The sequence below is a fragment of the Geotrypetes seraphini genome, chromosome 4 (assembly GCF_902459505.1).
Source record: "Geotrypetes seraphini chromosome 4, aGeoSer1.1, whole genome shotgun sequence".
Taxonomy (NCBI): Eukaryota; Metazoa; Chordata; class Amphibia; order Gymnophiona; family Dermophiidae; genus Geotrypetes; species Geotrypetes seraphini.
Genome location: NC_047087.1, coordinates 151,851,576 through 151,862,547, shown reverse-complemented (window position 1 = coordinate 151,862,547; position 10,972 = coordinate 151,851,576). Strand labels below are relative to the sequence as shown.

Genomic DNA, 10,972 nt, shown 5'->3' with positions numbered 1-10,972 from the left:
CCCTCGGGGCTATCGACTTAGACACCTTGGGCTGGGCGGAGGCCGACCCCCCCGCCGTCGAAGAGCCCGAGGATGGCTTCCTGGTTGATCCTGGAGCTGAGGAGGGAAGTGGAGAATTACCCGAGGCCTGTTTGGACGAGGCAACCGGCTTCGAGGGCAGCGAAGGTGGAGCAGAGGGACCCGATGCCGAGGTCGAGGCCGAGGCCGAACTCGAGGCCTTCCCCGTCGGGGTCTCGACGGCGAAAAGTTCCGCCATGCGGGCCTTGCGGCGTGTGAGAGCCCTTTTGTGGAAGGTGGCACACTTAGCACACGATGCTGTCGGGTGTTGGGGCCCCAAGCACCTTAAACAGCACCTGTGAGGGTCTGTGATCGACAAAAGTCGGTCACACCGACCACACTTTTTAAGTCCCGTTACGGGCCGGGACATGGGCCCAAAACGAGGCCGGGAACAGACGAGGTTCCTCGGCCACGGCTACCGGGAGCCCCCGGAGCGATCGGAAACAAATACTTTTTTTTGAAAAACGAAGAAAACAAGGAAAGAAACAGTAGAAAACGCAGCGACCGCGTCGAAAATCCGTACACAGCCGCGGCGACAGAAGGCAAACACGAGCACAATTTTCCAAAGGGCTTCTGGCTCCGCGGATGAAATTGAACTGAGGACCACGAGGTGGGGATGCACCCTCTAGTGGGCGAGAAGGCTAGCACATGCGTGGTACAGTGTGCAAACTTGAAACTTCAATCAAGTTTGCTTGAAAAGCTGTCCGCGCTGGGGCTCCGTAGATGACGTCACCCACATGTGAGAATATCATGCCTGCTTGTCCTGGGATAAAATAAGATACTACTTTTTGCAGATGATGTCTCACTCACCATAGGACTCCCCTGTGAATCCCTACCAGAGATTTTAAACACTCTGGCAAGCTATTGGAGGGTATCAGGTTTCCATATTAACTTGCATAAATCTGTCATTTTGAATCTGACTGCAAATCAGAAGGATAAGCAATGGCTCCATAACTATTCCTTTCACTGGGCTGTAAGAGTGTAGGGATCCAGCTTCCATCGAGTTTAGAGATGAACTGTATTGGCAGAACTAGCTTCCTCTTTTGCGGGAATTATGGCAAACCCTGGTTAAATTGGAGGATCAACAGGTGACCTTGTTAAGAAGAGTCCATGTGGTCAAAATGCTGCTGCTGCCCAAGCTTATGTACCTTTTTGCAGCTTTGACGCTTCACCTGTTAGGGGTTTTTCTTTGATTTCCTGCATAACAGGGTCTTTTAATATATATGGAAGCAGAAGCCCCCGAGGGTGACTAAAGTGGTGATGTTTCAACAACTTGAGCGGGGAGATATGGGTGTTCCCAACTTTAGGCTGTACTATACAGCAGCCCAGTTATGCACTTTGCTGCATGGCAAAGCGATGGCTACAAATATTGGGTTCAAATGGAGTCCTGTTTTATGTGGTAGGTGTTATCTTTGGTTGATGGCAGGCTGCTCCCGTTAAATGAGCTAGTGAGAACTTGTGACCTCACACAGATGAATCAACTCAATATCGGCAGGTTCAAGCTTTCATTTGCAAACAGGCCCTGTCGGACCTTCTGTGTGAGGATCTATTATGGGATACGGTATGGGAGATCCCCCAGTAGCAGGAACAGTATTTCAGGCCTCTACAAGCCCTTATTGCACTGAGGGGACCCTCCTATTAAGTATGCAACCAGGTGGGAGGCATTGTTACACCAACATTTTGATCTCAGTCAGTAGAGGTATATTTTCTGCTTTCTCTTTAGGATATCAATAGCAGGTAATCTGATAGAGAACAGGTATAAACAATTGTATCAGTGGTATTTAACCCCAGCATGCCTCCATCACATTAAAGAGGATATATCAGTGTGATGTTCGCGTGACTGTGGAAAGTGGGGAACATTCATTCATATTTGTTAGCCATGCCCCAAGACCTGGGTATATTGGAACATGATCTTTGGTTGGCTTACTGAAATATGTGAGGTTCCAATACTGAGAGAACTGGGTTGTGGACTCTTGAATATCAAGTCTGTAGGAATTCCTGCCAAATACCATTACCTTTATCTCTATTATGACAGCAGCTACATTGAAAGTTAATGTACGGATCTATACTGTGTTAAACCGTGGGATGTTTCATATTTTCTGCTGTGTTGGATATTTTTAATATAAAAAAGGTATGGACTCCTGTGTATCCACAACAAAAGTATAAAAACTACCAAACATAGTCCAAAATGCATAGACAAATAATTCATGATTTCATACTTCAAGGATAGCAACAATAGCTCAGTATTTCTTATACTAAGCTGTGACTCCTGAAAGTCCACCAAGCATTTTTATTATACCTAGGTAGATACCTTTCCAAAAAGCATACTTAGAATTTGCTCCCTAAGAAAGTACTAAAAAATTGTCTTGATCAGGAAAAATAAATTTTCTTTTATATGTGGCGCTTGCAAGGTATATGTATCTACACACACGTATCCTAGGGATACACCTAGCCAGTCAGGTTTTCATGATAGCCATGATGAATCTTACTTATGTATTCATTGTGGCTATCCTGAAAACCCAATTGGATTTTTGTGTCCCCTAAGGACTTGTTTGAGAATCTCTGATCTAGAATGGTGATTGACTCCATTTTTTGCTACACTTCTCCCTCCGAATCTGCAAGGGTTAGGGGTAGAGCCAGCCCACGAATATGAAAATCGTGGATAACTTTTAGGGCCAACTCTGACCCACCCGCGCATCCTGGACCTCCCCAGACCTTACCTGATGGTCTAGCAGTGACGCGGGGCAAGAGTAATCTTCCTACGGTCCTGCCCCGTGCAGAACCGTCATCAATAAATAATAATAATAATAACAACAGTTTATCTACCGCAGGACCGTGAAGTTCTATGCGGTTTACAATGATTTAAAAAATGTTACAGATTGAGCAGTACTAACAGAATTATAGTTTAGCGGTCAGTTGTTGTGGGGATAGATTGTGTAGTGCAGTTGCCTATGTACTTTAGGAACAGATATGTTTTTAAGTGTTTCCTAAACTCCCCGTAAGTAAAGACTGTCATGTTGTAGTCTCGTGAGATCACTGGAACTCATGGCAGCCTTTTTTGATGATGACTCTGCACGGGGCAGGAGTGTAGGAAGATCGCTCCTGCCCCGTGTCACCGCCAGACCACCAGGTAAGGTCTGGGGAGGTCTAGGATGCAGTGATTCAGCCATTAAAAACTAGGGGGCGCTCCGAGGCAAAAAACTATGAATATCCAAATTCGTGGGTCATAAACCCTCGGATTTGGAGGGAGAAGTGTACACTAGAATGATTGATGCCAGATTAAAGAATTTAGAAAAATTGATGGGAGTATTGGAAGCCAACCAATTTTTGTTCAAGACTTTGAGTCATAGAATGTAAAACATGGGGACTCTGTAATGGATTTTCAGATAACAAAAATTCTACTTTACATCCACTGATCTCATTAAAACAAATGGCAGCCAGTATAATGAAGATGAACAAACAGTTCAGTAAAAGTATAAAGACAACCACGGAGTTTTAGAAATATCTTCTCAGCAGGCCTTGGCTGTTTGTCATGTAATATGCTGTTAAAATATGAAGCTCCAGCACCACTGTCAGAACCACTATGAAAAATGAAACAAATCGCAGAATAAAATAGAAGTCAGCTACTGCCTTCTTGCATGAATTTATCAGCATGACAATAAATACAGATCTACTTAATAAACAGACAAAACATTTCTACAGGTAGTATAATGGACTAAACCAGTTTAGAAAAGGATATTCAGCTTTAACACATACATGTATGCATATCAGAAAACTGAAGCTAGTTTACAGATAATGTTAACATCAGCAGCTCTTACTACTATTACTTATTTCTATAGTGCTACCAGATGTACGCAGCACTGTACAGAGTCACATAGAAGACAATCCCTGCTCTAAAGAGCTTACAATCTAAACAGACAAGACAAACAGGATGTCATGGATACAGTTAAGGGAAACGGTTAATCTGCTGGCTAGGTTGGTAGGCAGTGAGGAGTACGATTGAAGGCGATATCAAAAAGGAAGGATTTCAGTCTGCTTTTAAAGAAGGGAAGGGGCTTGGCAGACAAACTCAGGTAATTTATTACAGGCTTAGGGGGGCAGTTACATGAAAGGAATGAAGTCTGGAATTGGCAGTGGAGAAGGGTACACCTCTCCCTTAGTATTCGCAGGGGATAGGGGCAGAGCTGGACCGCAAATGAAGAAAAACCGCAAATATCTTCTCGTCCGGCTCTGACCCACCCGTTTCCCCCTGGCATCCCAGCCTTACCTGGTGGTCTAGCAGGCTTTCGGGGCAGGAGCGATCTTCCTACGCTCCTGCCCATGCAGATCTCCAATAGAAAATGAGTGCTGTGAGTTCCTGTAGTCTCTTGAGACTATGGCGGGAGCTCAAGGCAGCCATTTCCTATTGGCGATCTACATGGGGCAGGAGAGTAGGAAGATCGCTCCTGCCCCAAAAGCCTGCTAGACCACCAGGTAAGGCTGGGATGCCGGGAGTAAGGCGGGAGAGAGGCGGGAATGTGATAAAATATGGATTTTCTTCCCCCCCCAAAAAAAAAAAAATTGTGAATTTGTGAAGCCGCGAGTGTGGAAACCGTGAATGGGGAGGGGGAAGTGTATAGCTAAGAGCAGTTTATCAGAGGAACAGAGTTCTCTTGGAGGTATATAAGGAGAAAGAAGAGAGGAGAGAGATTGAGGGCCAGCAGAATGAACAATAGGTCAGCAATAGGAGCTTGAATTGTATGTGAAGTCAGATAGGGAGCCAGTGAAGTGATATAAGGATTTAAACATATAAGCTCTTAAACATATACTGCAGATTTTAGGACAAATTACAAAAGAAAATCTCAAAGTACTCAAAATTGCATAGATAAAAAAAAGGGAGGGGGCAATTGACCACAATGTTACAGAAAGTTTCAGGTCTTAAAGCTTTGCACTTCAAGAACTAAATGGGAAAAAATAACTCTTGGATTGACAAAGCATTTAACCTAATTTTTTAAATCACACAATCAAGAGAGAAATTAGTTTTACAGCTGCACAATTTCCATTTCATAAGATAGCGCCAACAAAATAAGTTTGCATAGAAAATTATATAACAGTCTCACCAAGTGCTACTAGTTGCATGCTGAAAATAAGAAGTATACTGTAGCAAATAGTGCAAACCATAGCAGTAACTGCCACAGATCAGGAAACAAACCGTAGTATACCCCAGTTATCACAGTTTCTGGTCCTCGATTCATTTTTTCCTTGCCATTTTTAAGCAATGCATAATGTGCAGACCTATGCTTCTGCTGATTGGTTAACGTAGTTTTAGGTCATCACCACTTCCTAAGTTGGATCCGGGACTAGGGTCTTGTCTTCTTCCCTGTATCAAGAGAAATACTGTTTAGGGTTACATATGTGACTTAAGTCAGTCAATAAATCTGGTTTGCTTGAAAACTATCATATCAAAGATATCAAAAAAGGAACATGCCAACTATTCTTACAAGAAAATGGAAGATTAGGTTTTCATCTTCAATAATCTTCCTTCCGTTAGTCCCTGGAGGATTCAGTATGCTAGGTGTTCAATCCCTTCCCGCAATCTGGGAGTTGCAGAAATCCAAACACTTCTGAGCACATACTTCTCCCACCTCAGAGAGAGAGCTAGAGCATATCAGCCTCTCACCTCCCAGCACCTCTTTATGATTTATAATCCCCAAATGCATCACTCTTAACTTCTTTGTATTGAATTTTAGTTGCCAGATATTAGACCATTCCTCTAACTTTTGCAGATCCTTTTTCATGTATTCCATGCCCTCCTCGGTGTCTACTCTGTTACAAATCTTGGTATCATCCGCAAAAAGATAAACTTTTCTTTCTAACCCTTCGGCAATGTTGCTCACAAACATATTGAACAGGATCGGCCCCAGCACTGATCCTTGAGGGACTCCACTACTCACCTTTCCTTCCTCCAAGCAAATTCCATTAACCACCACCCTCTGGCGTCTGTCCGTCAACCAGTTTCTAATCCAGTCCACCACTTTGGGTCCTAACTTCAGCCTGTCTAGTTTGTCCAAGAGCCTTCTATGAGGAACCATGTTAAAGGTTTTGCTGAAATCTAAATGAATTATTTCTAGCATATGCCCTTGATCCAATTCTTTGGTCACCCAATAAAAAAATTCAATCAGATTTGTTTGGCATGATTTACTTTTAGTAAAACCATGTTGCCTCTAGGAATTTCACTATCCTTTCTTTCAACAACGCTTCCATTATTTTTCCAATAACCGAAGTGAAGCTTACCGGCCTGTAGTTTTCTGCATCTCTGCGACCACTTTTCTGAATAACGCTCTTCTCCAATCCCCAAGAATCATTCCTGTCTCCAAAGATTTATTGAACAATATTTAATAGGACCCACTAGAAACTCTCTGAGCTCCCTCAATATCCTTGGATGGTTCCCGTCTGGTCCCATTGCTTTGTCCACCTTCAATTTTTCAAGTTGTTCATAAACATTTTCTTCCACAAACGGCAAGGTATCTACTCCATTCTCATGTGCAACTTTGACAATCTCAGTCCTTCTCCAGGATCTTCTGTGAACACAGAAGTATTTATTTAACCTGTTTGCTTTTTCCTCATCACTCTCCACATATCGATACATAACATCTTTTAGTCTCACAATTCCATTTTTCATCTTGCTTTCACTAATATATCTAAAAAAATTTTGTCTCTCTCTTTTACATTTCTAGTCATTTACTCTTCCACTTTCACCAGATGTATCTCTCTCTTGGCTTCTTTCAGTTTCACCTGGTAGTCCTTTCTGTACTCTTCTTCTTGGGTATTTTTATATTTCACAAACGCCAGCTCTTTTGCCTTTATTTTCTCCACAAGTTTAGAGAACCATTTTGATTTCATTTTTCTCTTGTTTTTATTTATTTTCCTCATTTAAAGGTCAGTAGCCATTTTTATTGCTCCTTTCAGCTTAGACCACTGTTTTTCCAAATCCCTTATGCCCTCCCATCCTAGCAGCTCTTTTTTTAGGTACTAAAATCCGTTCATTTAAAATCTAGGACCGAGTTTTGTGTGGCTACCCTCCACTGTTATATCAAACCAAACCATTTGATAGTAGTAGTATATAAGCTTTCAATAAACATAAACCAATGAACTGGTGGAGATCATTTATTAAGCACTCAGATTTAGAGGCTGCTGAAGTAATGATTTCACTTTTAACAGCAGTAGCTTCTTCTACTGGCATAGAAAGAATATTCTCTTCCTTTGGACTCATTCATTCCAAATTGAGAAATCATTTGGGAACCAATAAAGCAGTAAAGCATGGTTTTCTTTTCTATATTATGAACAAACAAGAAGATGAGTGAGTTACAGAAGACAGTATTTTAAGTTTTTCATATTTGGAGCAGGCTGATATTCTATGTCTTTTTTTTAAAGATCAAAAGATTAGGTTCTTACCTCTGCTAATCTTCTTTCTTATAAATCTCCTCTGTAGTCTGGACTGCAGGGTTATGTATCTTGGGCAGCCAAGATCTGTAGGAATCTCAATTAACAAACTTGATCCCCTCCCCCTGAGTCCATCTCCTGGAGCATGCTCCCTTAAGTCCAGTCAGTAACCCAGCCAGGAAGAGCTACCTGAGAAACAGGAAACAAATGAGAAAGAGGGGGAACGGGGAACTCCCCGCTACACAATTAATTCTGCATGTTAATAAATTCAAAACAGCAACATTGAAAATGTAAAACAGCATGAACTTTCAATTTGACCAATAAACCTTAAAGAACTTTAGAAGGAGACATAGCCTGTATAATCAGAAGGGGGCAACCATCCGGGACCCCTCTAACCCTTCTTCATAAGGGAAGGATGGCATTCTCAGCAATGCTTTTCAGAGAAATCCAGCTTACCAGTTACTGGTCAGGCGATCTGTGAATTGGACAGAAACCGGGCGGGTATCCAGACTACAGTGGAGATTTACAAGAAACAAAATTAGCAGAGGTATAAACCTAATCTTTCATTATTGTACAATCCGTCTGGACTGCAGGGACGTATCAGGGCAGTCCCAGAACATCAGGAGGGCCCAATAAGCCCATCGCCAGGATGGAGACCCCAAAAGCAGCATCTTGCTTAGCCACCACATGAATCCGGTAGAACTTGGCAAAAGTGTGCAAGGAAGACCAGGCAGATGCCCTGCAAATCTTCTCAGGAGAAATTGCAGTGGATGCAGCCCAAGAGGAAGATATTCCTCTGATGGAGTGAGCCCTTACCCCAAGGGGAGCTTTTTCCCTGCTGCAAAATAAGCAGCACAAATGGCAGCACAAATCCATCTGGAAATGGTAGCCTTAGAGGTGGCCCTACCCTGATGGGCAGGGCCCGGAAGCACTAAAAAATGAGCCGCAAGATGAAAATTGATGGTGGCCTCCAAATAACTCAGAAGATGACAGACAGCCAGGGACCGCAAGATTCTGTCCATGGACTTGGACCCTGAAGGAACCAACTCCAGGAGACAAACCTCCCGATTTACAAGGCAAACAAACCACCTTCGGGAGAAAGGAGGGCACCGTTCGAAAGATGACCGCAGAATCCGTGATCCACAAGAAAGCGCCTGAAGCTCTGAAATCCTATGGGCAGATGAGACCGTTAAAAGGAATAGTCTTAATGGTGAGATCTTGTAGGAGAGCGTGTTCAAGAGGCTCGTAGGGAGGATGGTCCAGCGACTGGAGAACCAAATGCAGATTCCCCATCGGACAAGGAAGCCGCAAAGGAGGCCTCAGCTGAATCGCACCCTGCAAGAAATTGACAATGTCTGGAAGAGACACAAATAAGCCACTGAGCGAAACAGGACCCAAGCAAGAAAGACCCAAGATCTGCACCCTAAGGAAAGATACAGGAAGCCCCTGCTTTAGGCCAGCCTGTAGGAAATCCAGAACCTGTGCCACTGTGGAACCCGAGTGATCCACCTGAGATCTGGAACACAGAACCTGGGAACACCCCAGGCCTATGCATAGGCAGCAATGTAGAAAAGTAGAAGGGATTGCAGTCGAATAGACTCTGGCTTACAAGGCTGTGCGCTTAAAAGTCATACCGTAAGACCATGGCCATCCGGATCTTGCAGCATGATTGGACCCCGAGAGAAAAGGCGAGAGTGGCAGGGAAGCCAGAGTCCTTGACCTAGGCGGAGCCGGACTAGATTGGCCTACTAGGGTCTCCGTGGACAAATAGGTGTCACCAAGATCATCATGTCCCCGTGAGCTGCAACACAGCATATGACATACCTTGTTATGGGTCACGGAGGAAAAAACGAAAAGGAGACCGCCTCGAGGTCACATTTGCACCAGAGCATCCAGTTCTTCACTGCTGACCTCCCACCAACGGCTGAAATCTGTCCTTCATGTTCTTGGCAGACGCCATGAGGTCGAACGTTGATCGATTCCACTGATGCACAATGCACTTGAACGCCCGTCAGGAGATACAGCATTCTCTTGGAAACAGGGTCTGACGACTGAGAGAACCGCTTGAATGTGTCCTTCATCCCACTAAGGGAGTCACGGACAGAGTCACTAGGTGCTTTCCTGCCCAGGAAAAGAACAGCCGAGCTTCCAGGCCCAGAAAAGGATTCCTGGTGCCTCCCTGCCTACAGACTTAGGCTACAGCCGCCACATCATCCGAAAACATACGGACAGCTTGCTGATGGAGACACCTCTGGAAACGACCCCAGTCCCAGGCAATCGATCGACCACCTGCTCTTGGAGGGAGACCACCGGTCCTGAACCGTGGCCACCATACAGACTTCTCTCCCCAAAAGGAGAGACTCACATCCGTGGCAAGAGTCACCAAGTCTGAGGCCCTCAGAGGCAGGATCAGTAGGTTCAATCACCACTGCATGCTGCTGAATGCCACTGCCCTACAAGACAGCGGCATTGAAAATGAGTCCTGCTATAGACTCTACTGATACAGCAGTGACTCCTGTAGTCCATGCAGCCGAGCCCTGGTCCACGGGACCACAGCAATCATCGCAATCAGGTGTCCCAGGCCCCGCAACTATTGCTAGGCCAAGGTAGCAGTAAACATTAACATTCCTTGAATTGTTTGATGTATCTTTATTTTCCGAGACTCTGGAAGGAACCTTTGGTTCCTGGTTCTGTGAGACCAAACCCCCAGTAACTCAAAGTCCTGTGTATGTTTGAGGTGGCTTGTTCTTAGGTTGAGTCCCTAGTCTGTTGCAGCAATTGGACTACCTGCTGTACTGCCTGGTGCCCCTCCGCTAGAGGGAACTCTGATCAGACAGTCGACCAGGTATGGATGGGCCATGATACCCTGAAAGCGGTGGTGGGCAGCAACCACCACCATGACCGTGATGAAGGTCCTGGGTGCCGAAACCAGGCCGAATGGAAGAGCCGCAAACTGTAAGTGTTGCTCCAAAACATGGAGCCTCAGAAACTTCCTGTGCCCTAGAAGATGGGAAAAGAAGATAAATCTCCAGGAGATCCAGGGAGGCCAAAGACTCCCCTGGCGCCACTGCCATGATAACCGATCTCAGTGTCTCCATTTAGAAGCACGGGACTTTCAGGACCGTATTAATTGTGTTCAGGTCCAGGATTGGCCTCTGAGCTTCGAAGACTGGCATTGAAGAAGTATATTGAGCATTTCCCAGAGGCTAAGGCATCCTTTGGCATGGGTTCAATAGCTGCAATAACCAGTAGCCTGCGAACCGTGAACTTCACCTGTAGAAGATTCATGGGGTGCCCCGCAGGCGAATCCAGAGAGATGGCCGGCAGATGCCGGTAAAACTCCAGATTGAGGCCGCCGCATAGGACCTCTAGGACCCAAAGATCTAAGGTCACCAGCCAGAAAAGCCAGGAGATGCTCTCCGATACGGGGAAGCTGGGCCAAAAGCCCCAAAGTGGAGCCTGGACGAAGAATTGAAGCTTTGACCTGAAGTCT

The 10,972-nt window shown here is 44.9% G+C and overlaps 1 protein-coding gene across 10 annotated transcripts in view; it reads right to left on the bottom strand.

The window, feature by feature from the left end:
• Window positions 1–4,706: 4,706 nt before the first annotated feature.
• The window catches only part of CBFB (core-binding factor subunit beta), a 650,211-nt gene continuing 643,945 nt past the window's right edge, over window positions 4,707–10,972 (bottom strand). For 6 of the 10 annotated variants that reach the window (XR_004539111.1, XM_033940717.1, XM_033940716.1 and 3 more), the window contains one exon: window positions 4,707–5,416. Coding sequence is in view for 5 of the 10 variants with exons in the window: in XM_033940723.1 (XP_033796614.1) it covers window positions 5,351–5,416 (66 nt within the window). In the remaining 5 variants the exon portion in view is untranslated. Of the gene's footprint in view, window positions 5,434–10,972 lie in introns of all 10 variants that reach the window. The other 4 variants (XM_033940718.1, XM_033940724.1, XM_033940725.1 and 1 more) reach the window with 3 other exon arrangements.